The sequence below is a fragment of the Varanus komodoensis genome, unplaced genomic scaffold, assembly GCF_004798865.1.
Source record: "Varanus komodoensis strain SLA01 unplaced genomic scaffold, ASM479886v1 scaffold5, whole genome shotgun sequence".
NCBI lineage: Eukaryota > Metazoa > Chordata > Lepidosauria > Squamata > Varanidae > Varanus > Varanus komodoensis.
The window spans coordinates 12032545-12050358 of NW_025336087.1; the positions used below are offsets into that span (position 1 = coordinate 12032545).

A 17814-nucleotide genomic window follows, 5' to 3' on the forward strand; every position below is an offset into this window, starting at 1 on the left:
AGGCTATCAATGGCTACTAGTCCTGATGTCTATATGCTTCTTCCAGTACTAGAGGCAGTATGCCTATATATACCAGGTTCATGGGGACCTGGAGCTGGAGAGTACTAATTGTCCTACTTGAGCGTCTCCTGCCAGCAATTTTGGTCTGATCTACCAAAGTTCTTCCCATGACCTTATAAGTAAGGTCAAGAACTTACTGTGCTACTTTTTAGCTGCCTACCCAAGATCGCACAGTACCTATTTGTATTCCCATTCTATTTCCCAATAATTTAGGAAAACTATGATATATTAGCTTCATACAAATAATTGTGAATATAGATTAGAATTGATTATCAGTATGCATGTATTGCCTTGAGAAAGCCATTCTGTTTCTCCATATTCTTTCTAACAGTAGCTTCTTGTTCCTGATACAGGTTATGTACCAGGGCAATCAAGCACTGAGACACACACATTTCTTTGAGCCACACAGTCAAAGGCTCTGTTGTGGTCCATAAAGCATTAACCAATCTTTTTCTGAAATTCTTTGGTGTGCTCCAGAAACCAACAGGGAGCCAGCATTTATCCGCAGACAGTCTCCGTGGTCATGTGGCCGGCATGACTAAACACCAAAGTGCACAGAACACTGTTACCTGCCCACCGAAGTGGTACCTTTTTATCTGCTTGCATTTGCATGCTTTTGAACTGCAAGGTCAGCAGGAGCTGGGACGGAGCAATGGGAACTCACCCCGTTGTGCAGATTCGAACTGGCGACCTTTCGATCAACCAGCCCAGCAGCACAGTGGTTTAAACCACTGCGCCACCTGCAGTCCCCATATATATGCAATATGAACCCAAATTCTTCTTCCTTTTTGGAATCCAGCTTGCACATCAGGCAATTGTTCCATAAAATTCTTTGTTAAAACACCTTAAGAATCACTTTGCTTGCAAGCAAACTTAGTGGAATGATCTTATAGTTGCTGTACTCCTTAGCATCTCCTTTCTTGGGGATAAGAATATATGCTGAATATTTCCAATATATGGACCATTGCTTTGTTTTCTTTATTTGTTGGCATATTCCTGATAGGATTTGGATTGATTCAGTCTCTGTAGCTTAGAATAGTACTATTACTACCCTATCTACTTGGGGTACTTTATTCTTCAAGTGCCTTTGCAGCAGCTTTCAGTTCACTTTCTAGTATTTCAGGTTCTTTCCTATAGGATTCCTCTTCAAAGGAATTGATCTTCCTTTTATCTCTTTTTATAGTTCTTTTGTATAGTTTTCACCTTCTCTTTATTTTATCTTGGTCTGATAGTATGCTCCCCTATTGGTTTTTTAGCATTCCTAATCTAGATTTGAATTTCCCTTGCATTTCTTGGATCCTCTGGAAGACTTCTCTTGTGTTTTCTCTTTTGTAGTTCTCTTCTATTTGTGTTGACCATTGTAATAGTTCTTTTAATCTCTAAGGGCTAGTTACTGAAACGTTGCATTCAGGATTCTGACCCTACTTCTGTCACCGTTTGCTTCTTGCCTGTCCTTAGCAGTCATAAGAGTTTCTTCCATCATCTATCTAGGATTTTCCTTTTTGCATTTGGTCCCTAATAATATCTCTGGTTTCACTCCAGAGTTCTTGTTCATGGTCAGTTGAGTGCAATAAAGCAAATCTATTCTTTACATGGAAATTACATTCTTCAGAAATGTCATTTAAGTTGTAGTTTGGCAATATACTTCTGTTAGTGATCATTTTCAGCTTTACTCACATTTTTGATATTGTTCATGGTCATAAACACAATTTGCTCCTGGTTTTCGTTTGGCAATGAGTATATAGTTTCTTCATTTGGTACTTCCAATTATGCATTCTCTTTGATTTCTATATTGTCCATTTGTTGATGTTCATGTGTACAGTTGTCTGATCAGATGCCTGAAGTATGTATTTGGGATGAATAGATTGTTGGATTCACATAATTCTATGTGTTTTTCTCCTGCTTCCTTTGTGACCTAGAGGCCAAATTCTCCCAATATTTTGATTGTTTCCTACTTTTGTATTGCAATCTCCTATGAGGACCAGCATGTCTTGTTTGGGTGTGTTATCAATTTCCTATTGGATGCTTGAGTTCTTGATTCCTTCCTTTTCTGCATCTGTTGTTGGAATGTAATCTTGAATGATTGTCATGTTAGGGTTTTCACAAATTCTGGTCAATAGTATTCAGCTAGACTTTGCAATAAAGACGCTTACTACATCTTGCCTCAGTATTAGAATCACTCTGTTTCTTCTGAGTTTGTCACTTCTGGAGTAAAACACTTAAGTGTTTACTTTATGGTTTTCTGTTTGCTTTGATCCTTACTTCTCATGTTCCATGTTCCAATTGTACATGTTGTGCAACACTGGACTTTCCTTTCACCTCTCACTAGTGAAAGTGCTATTCATACATGTCCTCTGAGTTTCCCCAGTAGCTGATTTGAGTACCTTCTAACATGGAAATCTCATCTTCTGGCATTATCTCTTGTTTAATTTTGGATGGTTTCATCACAGAGGTTTCAAGATTTACCATTACCTTCATCTTCACAGTACTAACCAGAATTAGCTTAAGCATCATCTGCCATTATCTGTGAAAGATCCTCTGCTAGTACTGCTTTCAACTATTGCTGCTGCCCAGCAGCTGCCCTTAAGGAGTTTCTCCACATCCAGCACCATTAAAGATATCCATTCTCTTCTGCTGATGTGATTGTTACTCCTGAAAAGTGTGGGTGTATCTTAGTTTGGTGTCTCAGATTTGACCATTCTGCCTTGGGCGACTGCTAGGAGACAAGACTTAAGGCAAGAGTGTGTCCTCCTAGGGGCACTGCTCCTGGCTTTTCTGATATTCTCAAACGCCCTCACCACATTAAGATGTGCACCAAAGACAAGAAAATTCAGAATAGTCTGTTAATATGTATATATCGCACATGACTGCCATACTTTTGTCAGGTCTGATCATGAAACTTTAACTTGCTGAAAATGTACTGTGGATAGTAGGAAAAGAAGACTTGAATTCTTCTCTTGGGGATTGATTTTGCCTCTCTTGATAACCTGAAACCTGATCCTCTTGTCCCATTTTCCCCAAGTCAGTCAACACAGTTTTGCAATGGAAGATGTCTGGAGAAGTAGGTCTGTTTCCTTCAATCTACCAGTGATTAGAATGCTGCTAATCAGATGAAAAGGTATATTTGTATATCAACTGATTAAGATTATTGCCTTAAATAGACTGAATCTCTAGTTAATGCTTACATTTTTTTTTGCAGGAATGAACTTGGAGGTGGAGAAGTCCATTACAAAGAAAATATTGACTGTACCAGGGTTTTAAGCATAAAGTAAGTTACAGGTTACTCCTGCAATTGGAATTATAATGCCAGGTTTCAACCTTCTTAAGAAACATTTGGCACTCATTAGTCTTTTTACCATATTTAGCCCTTCACAGGTATCTTTTGCCAAGGCTGGAAAGGGCTTTTCCCTCTGGAATATTTTAATGGTTCTGCCTAATATCACAATATCCTGTGAGAGAAGAGTGTCTTTGACTTTCTTTCATTTTAATCAGTATGATGAATCTACTCACTCAGGTATCCCAGAATTGACATACTCAATTCTCCGAACACTCTAACAGTGAATTATTGCTCCAGAATGAGAAAGAAGGCAGGCATTTGGTAGTGCTGGAAATGCTACACTTGCTATGTGAGAATGAGGGCAGGGTATGAGGACATTCCTTTGGCATTTTAGTCAAACCTTCCTCCCTCCAATCCCCTTCAGAATGTAAGGGATGTAACTCAGCTTTGGAAATGGAGTAGGAATTGTCTTTCGACAAAGTAAGGTTGCTTACTTGTAATTGACATTCTTTGGGTGGTCATCTGTGCATCACGAATATGGACTCTGTGCCTGAAAAGTGCCTGTATTTGAGAAGTTTCTTCTAGCTAAGCTCAGTACTTTTGGCAGAAGTCCTGCCCCCTTTCCACTAGTATAAGTACGCAGGGCTCCTGCCATTTTCCCCAGTGAACTTTTGACCACTGTCTTGAGTTCCTCGAGTTTTCTAGCTTTGCCTCTCCTTAGATACTTGGCTTCTAGAACATTCTACTCTAACCACCTCAAACTGATTTCTGGATCCACTTTACTTCATACTTTATTTATGTCTGTTTTGCCTTGGTGAAGAACACTGAGTGGACTCCTGCCCTCATTGCCAGGCTTTTACTAAGCAAGCCAGGAATAACCAGGCAGGCTGCTTGAAGACAGAAATGTGGACCAGGGCTCTCCTGGCAATGGAAACCGTCATCAGAGACTCACAGGAACATTCCTCCACATCCTGCGCAGAGGCCAGGCTTCATGCTCCATCAGCAGTCTCATGAGACCTGCCAACCACTATCGGTGCCTGGAAAATCAGGCATGAGAAAATGCCTCATAAAATGACAGTGGGGCCGAAAAAAGGCTACATCAAAAGGCAAAGAAAAGCCTGTGAAATGGGCCAGGTACTGCTCTCCGACTGCAAAGAAGCATGTCCATTCACCTTTCCCACCAGTGGCCCTTGCTACTGTTGCAGTGCCAGCCCTTCCATCAATCCCTGCCTCCTCTGCTGCTGCGTCTGTCCCAACATCTGTCTCACTGGTGGGCTCAGAAGGAAGTCCTGTACCAGCCGCAGCACCATTGTTCTCTAAGGATCACTGACCGTAATCCAGACCAGCCCAGCACCCTTGGCACCATTTTGGTTTGGGGACTGCCTTAAAGACTATCTTCTTGAATGGGAAGCCATAACTTCAGATCAGTGGGTATTATCCATAATACAACACTGATATTGCATTGAGTTTGACACCCTACCATCACTTGGAACAGTCCATACCACACCTCCCTTCTCAGCCTTGATGGAGAAAGTTAATACCTTATTATCAAAGGGACTGATCCATCCTGTTCACCCATCTGATGTACATTATGGTTTCTATTCTAGATATTTTACCATCCCAAAGAATGATGGAGGCCTCCATCCAATCCTAGACCTATCAATTATCTCCAACAAAAAGTTCTGAATGGTTTTTCTACAAAATATTCTTCCATTGCTATGCCAAGGGGACTGGTTTGCAACAATAGATTTAAAGGATGCATATTTCCATATATGTATCTACCTGCACTATTGCCACTTTCTGATGTTCCAAATTGCCACCACGCCGTATTAATTTTGAGTCCTACCATGTGGACTCTCTACAGCTCCAAGAGTATTCACAAAATGTATAACATACATACATACAAAATGTATGACAACTCTTCAGTCAACTCCTGAGGTTCACACTTTTGTAACCACCAAATACAGCAACACAACACACTTATTTCACATACACTGATTAGGAGTTACAGACCTATATGTAATATTGAAAAGAAAACATTTAAAAGCCAACTAGATGCTGATTTATTGCGTTTTATTTGTGAATTTTTATCTTTTCTTACAAAAAAAGACAGGCACAATTTATTTATTAAAATACCTCAAGTACATTGCAAAAAAACCAATCACTGTTCAAATTGCCCCTTTACACTTAAATTAAAAGGCTGTGTATAGAAGGTTCCAATGAGGCAGTAGTGCATTTTTAGTAGGAATGAATTGCAAAATATATATTTTTATACAGTAAATGTTAAATTTATAATTACCCATAAAAACTTTAAATTGCACAATAATTAATTTTACAATTGCTGGTCTCTGAAAGAAGTTATAGCATTTGAGAAATATTTGCTACAATTATTCTTTAGAGACACAGATTAGGATTTATTTTTCCTATGAATAATCATATAAGGAAAACTATATTTGGTAACTGGGATATATCACTTTTATTGGGAAGGGACTCCTATATATGTTGTTCAGATAAGGGCCCTGCATATTTAAAAGATCAGACACATGATGGTTGGATGCCACTAAGTTATATCTTTTTAATTGAGTACCAACACCACAGAAATCTGAAAGTGTTTAAGCTGATTTGGATTTTCTTAATTTCCTACTGTATTACGAAAGGAATGAAAAAGGCACGTGAGTACATTCTTCTGAAGATAGATCTGCTGTATAATAGTTTCAAATAATTAAAATATAAAGACCCAGAACTTGGACTTGATTTGGAGGAGAATCCACAATATCCTTGCTCTTCATTTTCCATAGAATTTTTTGTTCAGCAGGAATATGAGGAGGTTTACATTCACTTTAGCTTTATCAAACATTTTCATTACAGAGACACCTTCATACTGCATTTGAAGCAAATCCTACAATAACAAAGAAAATTGTTAAATATCATTTTGGAAATCTAGCTATTTTCACACATTTTAAATTAGATAATCTTAAAATACATATATTTACCCTTATTGAAAAGAAGTAAAGTTATAACCAAAGTCAAATACCCCAAGCCCCATTGATTTGAAATGTAGAGAAAATGAAGCACAAAACAAAAATATCTATAAGGTGCCTTCATATATAGTGCTTAGCTTCAAATTCAACTCCTAATGCATCTTTTCTGTTACTAATATGCAACGGTAAGTTAAACATCTCAAACTCTTCCTGTAGCTGGAATGCACTGGCTCTTATCTAGTACGGTAATCAAATGGTCTTGGATAGCTTTTGCCAGACCTGGTGGTAGGCATGTGTTCTTTTTTTCTTAATTTGGAGAAGATGCATGCCTCAGTGTTAGAAAAGGGTAGGACATTGACTGAACAAACAAAACCCCCAAAGTGTTCTCAAAATAGTGATGCACTGGAGGTGGTAACAATAGGCTATAGCTGATTTTTGACTGTTTTAATAAGGAACAAATTCTTGCATTTGATTGATACAGGGAAAAGCAAAAACAACAACAACACAGGCAAACATTTTTGGGAGTTCATAAAATAGCATTTTCACTGGTAAAGGAGCTATCTAATCAGTGCTCATGACACTTGCACAGCCTAGAATATCAAGGACACAGATAGCTTACAAGATATTTTATGATTTAAAACAAAGTTTACCTGAAAATGGAGCTGTACCTTTTCCATCTCAACACCCAAAAATTTAGCTTTGATATCAAAGTCACCCACCTCTTCACCAGGTGTAATTTCAAACATCACATTCTTAAACCTTAGAAGAGAAAAAAATACCACTTATATGGATGAATATATTTGATGCTAAAAAGTAAATGTGTTAAAAACTACAAGTACAAATGAAATTAAGCAAATCTAAATTCAAAATCCAAAAACTTTACTAAAAATGTAATTCATGCTCTTTAACAGGTAACTAGCAGAGTTAATGTTCTGTACAGATTCAGTGCAAAACTTACTGGCTAGGCTGAAGCTCGTCAATTCCTAGTATAACCCCCTTTTCATGTAGCCTTGCTGCTGTGTACTTCAGTGAAATATTCTTAAGCTTGTTTACTTTCTCTTCTTGTTTTCCATTTAATTTGATTGATCTCCGTGAATTTCTATAAAAATAAAAAGATGTAAACAGATGTAGCCCACACAGACAGCATATTTTCCCTTCTCCTAGCTAGTTAAGGCTAAAGTTCTTAGGTTCAAGGACAAACAATCTCTCTCCTACACTGTGTTATTAAGAACCAAGACAGTCACAATTTGTCATATATGGTAACTTGGAAAATCATTTGGAATGTGTAAACGCAGTGCTATTAAAGGACTGGGGAATGGATCATAACCTCATCCAATGCATTCAAAGTCACTGCTGTTGACTGAAAGAATGAAGAGTTGCAGGATGTACAGCTGCCTGTGTGACAAGGTATCATCATCACCTTTTAGGGCAGTGATGAAGAAAATGTGAACTCCAGATGTCTTTAGAATTCCTTAACACTGGCTATGTTGGCTAGGCCTGATGGGATCTGCAATTCAAGAACATTTGGCGTTGTCTACCCTGCCCAATTATATGGGTGAGGAACATCTGGCCACTAAGACTTTTGTTGGACTCCCAAGCCCATCAGCTCCAAACAACGTGGCTAATGCTTAGGGAGGATAAGAGTTATTAATTAATTAATTAATTAATTAATTAAATGTGTATGCCGTCCAATTACTTGCATCTCTGGACAGCTTACAACGTAAGTAAATTTATTTATTTATTTTATTTATTAAAACATTTTTATGCCGCCCCATTCGCCGAAGCCTCGGGGCGGCTTACAACAAATTGACAACCCACTCTGGCTGCAAGTTAATAAATATTACTTTGACAGTCACAAGCTGTCCACTTCTACTCTACGGCATCCAACAATTAGGACTGCTGCACCACACAGATGCCTAGCATAGTCAGCTTGTATTATTTCCTCAGGTGGTGCAGTAGATGGAAGAACCAATTCATGGCAACATATCCCAAAAGAGAAGCGCTATTAGAGCTCGTAGCATGTTTCACTTGCTTCACAAATCAAGTTATTTATTTGAAAAATACAGTTATCCTAAAGTCTTACTGCTACAAGATTTTTGTTGCATTATTCAAACATTCAGTAATCTATTTGGTGATGTTCAGCCCACCTCATTTATTCTGATGAATATGGGACAGTTTCCGGTTTTACTCAATTATGTAACTTGAAAACAGTTACATAATTGTAATTGTGATTGTAAAATCTGAATTTGCTTTAAAATTAAAGGCACAGATCTCCAATTGCCAGCACGATAGAACCAACATGGGTAGCTGAGGTTCTCCATGCTGAGAATTGTAGGCCATTTCTTCTGTCTTAATATACATAAGATTGTGGCCTAAAACTGTGTTTCACTCACTTTCTTGTCAAATTATCTAAACAGGTTTTAATATAAGTGTTGTAATAGTTTATCTGATCTTCATAGAATGCTTTCTTGGAATTGAGGGCATTCAGCGTCTGCTGCAGTTTCACCAATTCTGCTTTTCGATGTTGCCTGTACCTTCTTTGATTTCTGATATCCTAGAGAATTGGGGGAGGGGGAGGGGAAGTGAAAAAATAATGATTTATTTATCTCCTTAAATAGATGTGGAAATCTAACCAACAAAAAATGTAATCAATCAAAATTTCAAAATGGACCAGCAAATACTTGAGGCATGCATTTCTATTTACCATTTAGTAATTAGAATTGGATCTCATGTATGCAATAATATAGTTTTCTTTATAATATGGATTGCAATGATTTGGGACAATATTTTCTCTTTAGCATGAGCTTATATTCAGGTTAAGAGGACAGAAATAGTTGAAGAAGTTTAATAAAATTCCAAAAACCTTTGCTATTTCATTGATGATCTCTTGGTACTTATTTTCTGATGAAACCAGTCCAGCCTGTTCCAGTGTCCGGAGGTTTCTCTGGATTTTCCTTTTCTTCTGCTCTAATGGTAGTTGTCCTTCTTCAAGAATAGATCGACTGTGTTTCATTTTTTCTGGAGTTTTGGAATCCAAGATGGCACGTTTTTCTATCACTTTTAAGTGTTCAGCTTCCTAAAAGAAAGAGCAGTTGATGCCTTTAGAAAATAAACAGGCACATTAACGATGTACAGTTCACAGACTCACAAGTGTGAAACCTTACTACAAGAATTGTGTACAGGTCATTGTGTGGGACTGAGTATGCAGTCTTCCTGATCCACTGGAATATAAACCCAATAGGTGGAAGATACTTAAAGTATCATCTACTCCAGTGGAACCCAAGCTTTTGACAAGAATCCCAAAGATCCTGACATTCTGAGTAAAACTCTGTTCAGGGGTGGAAACTAAGTCTGCATGGAATCCATTGTCTCTAATCCTATTTGGAACAGATCAGGATGTATAACTGTCACTAGTGTCCTAAATCTATGGAAAATCTGCCATCATATCTTCTCTTTGCTTTTCTTTCTTTTGTTTAAATGCACCCAGTTAATTATTTTATTTTGCTTTTTATTTGAACTAGTCCCAGATTTCCTGTAGCCTTCCTGCCACTCCAAATTCTTATCTGTTTGCACAGCACTCTACAAATACCTCACAAATATTTCACTGTATGTTCCTGTCATTACAGTGATACTTTAAGATTATAAAGACTGGCAGCCCTGAAAGTACGTAAAAGATTTTAAAACACAAATATTCCCACACAGTTCCCACAACACTTTCCCAGATAGTTCTATGTTTTTGTTACATAACCAAATTAAGACTAGTTCAAACTGTTTCATTTCATATATAAAACCCATCATGTTATCCTGAAAGCATCAACATGAGACAGTGAAGCATTAACATGGGCTTCATTAAACCAAACATGCTGAGATTGTGTGCGTGTAATATAATTATACATATTATATACCAGTTGAGTGTGATTTGAATCTCTTAGGTTTTTGATTTGTTTTTGCCCTATTAGTTTTATCAATCCTGAACAAGTGCACCTGAAGTAATCACTACAGAAATCAGTAACATACTACAGCTGATAGTCTGAAATGGAAGAAAGCAGTGGATCCAGAGAACATAAAACACTATTCACAATAGTTATAACTGCAAGCTGACCTATTTAGAATGCTAATCTAGAGCCAGCATGGTATAGTGGTTAGATTTCCTGATAAACCTGTTCCAAATTCCCACAGCCTTAAAGTCTGCCAACTGGCCTCAGGCCATTTAAATTCTTTCAGCCTAACCTATTTCAGAAGGTTTTTGTAAGGAAAACCAGGATGATGGGGAAGAGAGACCAATCCCATATGCCACCCCAAATCCCTTGGAATAGGGCAGAATAAAAATGTAATGAGTAATACATTCAATTACATTTGGTCTTTGATAGGAAACTAGCTAGGTTTTATTGACCATAAAATTACTCTTAAAATTATAAATTCATAAAATTACTCTGTCGGGATTAAGTCTTCAGAATCAAAGAAAATATATTTACCTGAAGTTCAGATGCTGGTATTTCCAAAATTTTTGCAAGTGACTCTCCTGGCTGGGCTCGTATCACATCAACAATTAGCCTTTTTGTCCTTAACGGAAATGTTAAAACAATGTTGATTCACAGAAAGGCATTTCATAGTGCAGCCTATACCTGTTTACACCCCTTTGCATTGAGTGTAGTTAATTCCTAAATAAGTGTGCATAGCATTGCACTTCAGTGCCTCAACAGTTTAAATGCAAACAAAACTAAAAGCTGTTGTTACTGGCAATAGTCACTGTATATAAAACCATCTTTTTATGAATGAAAGTGTCTGAACTACATTAAATCTATCCCAGTGTTAGGAAAGAATGTTTTTATCTGCACAGGCCTTTTAGAATGTAGCATGAACTTGTCTGAATCTGCTTTTATTCAATCTGATGAAGTTTTAAATTGATTTGTTGCTGCTGATTTGCTTTTATGGTTATTTCTTATATCAAAATACTGTTTTTTATTGTGTGCCACCCTGGTATGTGTTACTCAAGGACAGCCTAAAGATGAGGCAATTCCATATTGGAATAGAATATTCCTTTTTATATTGTATGTTCCTGTGGGCAATTTCAATACAACTAGCTCTAAAATGGGGTCTCTCTCTCTCTCTCTCTCTCTCTCTCTCTCTCTCTCTCTCTCTCTGTGTGTGTGTGTGTGTGTGTGTGTGTGTGTGTGTGTGTGATGCAGTCCTGCTGAATCAGGACTTCCCTGTTTGATACATTTTGGAGACAGGCAAACACTCCCAGACCTTTAAAGACAATAGATTTCCTGCTGTTGCTGATAGGTTTTGTTGTTGCTTTACTGCTCATTCAGCTACTTATCAACTGTACTAGTTTGGGTTTTCAATGACATCTTAATAGAATTCACTAAGCTTACTTGAAATTTGTTTGGTTATAAAGCAGGGGTGTAGAATTTTGGAAAACCTCAGTACCAGTCCTTACAGCTGCCACCACAGGCACAGAACTGTAATGACGGTGGGTTTAGAAAGACAAGGTTGTGAGGGACTCCTAGTTCTTCCATGTCATAGGAAAATAGAGTATGTGAATATGGACTGTGTTGAGGGGGCGACAGCTTTGGAAGTTGTAAAAATTACATGGGAAACAGCTGTTCTTCTTACTTGAAAATGAAAGTCTAAGTTAATTATGTTTTCTCAGAATAAATGCCTGTGTTCATGCTTTTAAAGACTGTACTGCCAGCACCCTTGTAAAATCCAAGGCAGCTGTTTCCTTTGGCTTCCTGTAAAGTCTAATCTATATCCTGCTATTCAGCCAATTTCTATTTCATAAAACCTTATGGAACAGTTACTGTGTGTTCTTTCCATTCTTTTCCTGGGAGCATCTTACTTTAAAGATGTATCTGAACAGGATCACAATCTATTATTTCATTTTGAGTGATACACATTACTGATAATGCAGATGCTGCTTCAAAATACTATCCCTTAATTAAATTACTTGCTTATTTGGTGTCTTCCTTCTAGTAATTACATTCATTATGCTCAACATCCATGGAAATTCTGTTAATCCATATATGTCTCTGTATGCTTAGGGCCTAAACCACAAGTTTCCCTCCAATTAAGAAATACTCTAAAAGTTGATGCTACATCATCCCTCTATAGGTTTCAACTCTTCCATATTTGTAAGTCTATTTTTGGCTAAAACCACAACTGATTGGACTAAAGTCCACATGGAATGAAAGGTCTGATGGAAAGGGTGAGAAATTGTTATATTAATAACAAATTAAGAATATTCCATTTTGACAGAAGTTTGCTAATACTAAATTTTATAAAAACATACTTCATCATCAAGCCTTTGATATCTTGTTCTTCATCTTCATGTAAATCATATTTCCTGGTCAGTGAAAGAGAAATCTCTGTCTTAACCAGTTGACTTATGGTGTTATCCTTGTTAGGGTCATTGGGATCAATCGCTCCTTCCCCTACAGAGAGAAGGAAAAAATTTTAATGCTTCTAAATATATGCTTATGCTCCTAGTGAGATTAGTGCTGGCACAAAACACAAAAAAACCCAGAGAAAGATGGTATTATATAGCCATACATAATCTGTACATTTAAAAAATCTACACTGAAGCAGCAATCTTTATGTCCAAATGACACAACTTAATCAGATATGCTTATAGTTTTCTAATCAGCACAATTTATTTTGCTTGTGTTAGCCATAAAGATGGTAAGGTGCAAGGAACTGCTGCTGAACAGTGAAGCCCTATTTTGGCCGCATAAAGACTTCAACATGTCTCTGCCATCTAATATTTTTGCACCAGTATCACCCATACTCCTTCAACATTTTCACAATAAGAACTTGACTTATTAATCTGGTTGGTGAACACTGCTCTAAACACAAATCTTTGGGCTTCTGTCATGAATACATGAACCACCAAAACACATTCTAGACTCAATATAAATACAATGAGCAGGTTCATAAAACATGATAAGCCAACTGCATAGCAGCCTATGAAGTGTAGCTTCTAAACAAACCATCCTGCTTCAAATGCAACTGACAGATGATTGAGCACATCATGATTAGCAGCTGCTTCTCTCCCTCTGGACCTCCCACAGGTATCACATGGGTTGCCATGGGAAGAATAAGGCTGTCCCCCTCCCACCTTCACTGCAAGCCCTTTTGGGTTCACTGTGGCCTTGGCCCTGCCCTAATAATCATAAAAGCCAGCTATCAAGCTAGCTTCCATGTTTCCCATGTGGGAAGCCACAAACAACCCCTTCAAAGTCCCACAACAGAACCTTAGAGAGGTGCCTGTGGCTGTTCAGCATGTTTTTAAAAATGTGCATGCAGAAATGTACACAAAAATATTTATTAAAACGAACTGCAGGTGCACAAATGTAATTCATTTAAGCAAATCCATTAAGCATGGATTTCAAGCCTTGGCTGGGGCAATATGTAGCAGGGTGCCTGGTGCCAAGAAGCAGTAGCTACCCACTGTAGACCTTGACCAGAGAAGGCTCAAAATCCTTCTGACACATTCAACCTGAATTCCCTATTACAATTGCTTTTTATAGGCTCAGATGTTCCTACAAAGATTTGAGAAAAGGTTGCAAAATTTCCCCAAAGGTTTGCAAATAATCAGAAAAGGAACATTATCAGCACATAAGACATTAACTGTGCAGACCGGTCTATACCCCTGAACAGGATTTCTTCTGCTACTTCCCACATACCCATACTATTATTACTGGAGTTCTGCGAAAGTCCTTCTATTTAAATGATCTAGGTTGCACAGAAAAACCAACCATGTGTTATCAAGGCCATGCTGCCTCCTGTCCTGTTGCTGCTTCTGCATTGCCTCTGCTTTACCAAGCAACCTAGGAGCATCCTGTGAGACGCAAACCCAGAGTTTTACCCATGGTTTGTTGCCAAGACTCTGCGTCATCTTATTAGTAAATAATTATTTCCTGGAAACTCTTTGACTTTCATACTCAGACATAAACAAGCACACATTTTTAAAGAGCTATGAACTAGGACTGTTCAAAGTGTTGTAGCATTACTTGTGATTTAGAAAAATAGGCAAAGATGGCTCTGATTCGGTAACAAATGGATCCAGAGTATTTTACATTCATACATGGGGATTCTTGTAGCCTTCAGCTATAGCCTCATTGCAATGTATGGCTGTGAAAACTGGACCATAAGGAAGGCTGAGCACCGAAGGATTGAGCCTTTGAACTGTGATGCTGGAGGAGACTCCTGTGAGTCCCTTGGACTGCAAGGCGATCAAACCGGTCAGTCCAAGAGGAGATCAACCCTGACTGCTCTTTAGAAGGCCAGATCCTGAATATACAATTCAAATACTTTGGCCACCTAATTAGAAGGAAGGACTCCCTGAAGAAGAGCCTAATGCTGGGAACAACAGATGGCAAAAGAAGAAGGGGACGGCAGAGGATGAGGTGGCTAGATGGAGTCACTGAAGCAGTCAGCATGAGCTTAAGTGGACTCTGGGGGATGGTGGAGGACAGGAAGGCCTGGAGGAATGTTGTCCATGGGGTCGCGATGGGTCGGACATGACTTCATGACTAACAACAACAACATAGCCTCATAGCAACGAGGCCAAGTTTGACTCTTAATGTAACTTTGACAGTCCCACTCCTGAAAGTTGTACAATGTGATATGAGTACCAAGGGGAAAGAACATGCTTTCATTACACTTCAGTACTGAGAGATTGAAGGGTCAAAGGTTTCCTTTCAGCCTCTCCTCTTCCTAGAAAGACATAAGCTAGAAGATATTAAGGAAACAAATAAGGAACTTGAATTCTTGGTCATCTTGAGTTCTTGGTCATCTTCCTAGCCAACTATGAATGAGGATATGAGAAAGAAGAAAATGCGATGGGAAAGTTCCAAACTGCTATCTAGTCTGCCAGGTCAGAGCATAACAAGGATGTGTGCCACTGTCTCTTATTCTTTCTGATGCACAGATTTCAAAGGAGGAAATGTCCCCTTTCCCTGGCCATATAGCAGAATGAATGAAATTATACCAGAACAAGTAAATCTTATACCCTTAAAATGGGGGATAACAACAATAATGGACCATGTAGATAATTTCACTGGCTCCATCCTAAGACCTAAGAACCATTGTTTTTGTTTCTGTTTTAAATGAACATGAAGATGTGCATTAACCACCCTTCAGGCACTTATATATTTCTTTTATTCTCATGTATGATTTAGCAAATCAATCTTTCAGCTATGTTTTTGTTGTTACGTGTTAGCTCACCAAGGAAGGTCTCCACATCAGGAACATCCCCCAGGCTCTGCAGGAGTTCATTTAAGACATCATTTCGGTCAGGAGCAATGGCATCTTGATGTTCTAGCAAGAGCTGTAAAGAAGACCACTTTTGTTGAAACTATTGAAAACAATCTGACAGGCTTCCACATGTGACTATTTACACAAATATACTGTTCAGTCCATGTGCTGTAGTGGTTAGGGAGCGTGACTAGGACTCAGAAGTTCCGGGTTCTAGTCCCTACTTGGCCATGAAGCTGACAGGTGACTTTGGGCCTGTCACTGACTCTCAGCTTAAGCTATCTCACAGGGTTATTGTGTGGGAAAAAGGGTGGGATATAAATATAATCCACTGTAATAATAATGAATTGCCAGGAAGGAAGGAAGGAAGGAAGGACGGAAGATAAGAACATCTGAATAAGGACCACAAAAGAAATTATGGCAATGGGGGCAGGGGAAATAAATGAACAATATACAGTTCCCGAAGAAGAATATGCAATTCACACGCTATCTGAGTTGGGAGGAAGCAACACATAAGCAAGATACAGATCAAATCACACTTTCCTGTGTCACACTGAGAGTTACTCCTGATTTTTTTCTTCACTCCTTTTGCATAGTCAACATTTTATAATGAACTTTAGAAATTTTATAATGGGAAAATATGTATATGAAATGTATATTTCAAATGTGTATATGAAAGGAGACTGAAAGGATACTCCTACAATAGGCTCTTGATCACTTAAAACTATAATTAAGGGTCAGGCAGTATGGCACCACTGTTATTCTAGCTTTAAAAAAACCCTATCCTGGCTATTGTAAAAACTAGCCAGGACTCATCCCCTACAAAAAGTCACCATCAACAGAGAACCATCAACCATCAATACCATAGGAAAAGTTATTTCATTAAAGCTTCCATAATCAAACTTATAAAGTAAGGCAAAATAATATACAGGGCATAGGTAGGAATAGCAAGCAGACTTGTAGTTTGGAAACAAAGAACATATTAAGAGACAATAAATTTAATGTATTCTGCAAGGCAACTGCATCATACAAAGGGTTTTTAAACCATTAAAATCCAATACTTCACAGTATTTTTGTGCCAAAGTTAATTTATGAATGGAAACAATTCTCTATATAGATTTCCCCACTGTGCTGGATGGCAATATAGGTCAGGTTGAATGGTGATGGTGGGTGCTCAAGCACAACCCATCTGGAGGGCTCTCCATGGAAATAAGTGATACAGAACTGCAGGGGAGGGGCAGAAAAGAGATATCAGATGTTTTGGACTTCTGTCCCAGCATTCCTGACCAAAACATAAGCAAAATAAATCAATTTCTTTAACTTCCACCAGGTTCTAAATCGGTAAGTGCAAAAAAATATTTCAATCAGATTCAGGAGACCAGTTAATAAGCCTTCCAAGCTCAAAAATATTCAGAGAATCTAAAATGGGACATACAGCCATATTTGAATAGTCTTCACTCATACAAGGAATAAAACAAGAATCTCAATTCAGAGTTCTCATTAAAAGATTCTCAGTTAACTTTTTACCCTCATTTTCTGTGTCAGCAACTATTGTCAATTCTTATCACAGAAACATCCAGCTCTGTAAATAAGAATTACTGCAACAGCTTCCTTGACTAAGAAGTTTATTTTTTTAACATGGTCATAAAATCCATGTTTGACGTATGTGATTGATAGATAAGTGTGGATGGTAGGAATAGACCAAAGGATTGCCTACAATTAGCCTCCTTGTTTCTACATCTTCCATTTTGATGATGCTGCTAAGGAGTTGTTGGAACTACAAGCAACTCCTTAGCTGTGCTTGCTTTGTTTAAAAAAAAGTGGAAGGCTGTGATAATAGTAAAACCTGCTACAGTTATTTAGCATTTCCCGATACAGTATTTGCTTTTTACTGAATATAGATATGAACATCTAGCATATTAAAGCAATAAAACTGAACAGGTGCTCCCTACCATGGTTGTGGTACCTGCCTTACAAGGATAAAATAATACTATCTTTATACTAAATACGACAAAAGCAGAGGAGTTATTAAAACCAGAGCAGAAATAAAATTAATGTACGCATTTTTTAGGATTTGAAAAAGGGTTTCTTCATTTCTAGAATACCTCTTGTCCTCTATTTGGTTGCTCATTGTACTTAAAACTGCATCACTGTGGTTGAAACTATTATCGCATAATTCTAGCAAGACTTCATCTTGCTAAGTTTGGGTATTATTTAACACTGCAGACTTCTAAA

General features: G+C 37.9%; 1 protein-coding gene across 2 annotated transcripts in view; it reads right to left on the bottom strand.

Annotated features, from left to right (window-relative positions):
• Positions 1-5393: 5393 nt before the first annotated feature.
• IQGAP2 (IQ motif containing GTPase activating protein 2) overlaps positions 5394-17814 on the bottom strand; it is a 202440-nt gene continuing 190019 nt past the window's right edge. For both annotated transcript variants that reach the window (XM_044445917.1, XM_044445916.1), the window contains 8 exons: positions 15550-15652; positions 12614-12755; positions 10794-10881; positions 9182-9394; positions 8712-8872; positions 7277-7417; positions 6969-7077; positions 5394-6236 (listed from right to left, as the gene is read on the bottom strand). In XM_044445917.1, the coding sequence (XP_044301852.1) occupies positions 6123-6236; positions 6969-7077; positions 7277-7417; positions 8712-8872; positions 9182-9394; positions 10794-10881; positions 12614-12755; positions 15550-15652 (1071 nt within the window). In that variant the 3' untranslated portion in view covers positions 5394-6122. The remainder of the gene's footprint in view (positions 6237-6968; positions 7078-7276; positions 7418-8711; positions 8873-9181; positions 9395-10793; positions 10882-12613; positions 12756-15549; positions 15653-17814) is intronic.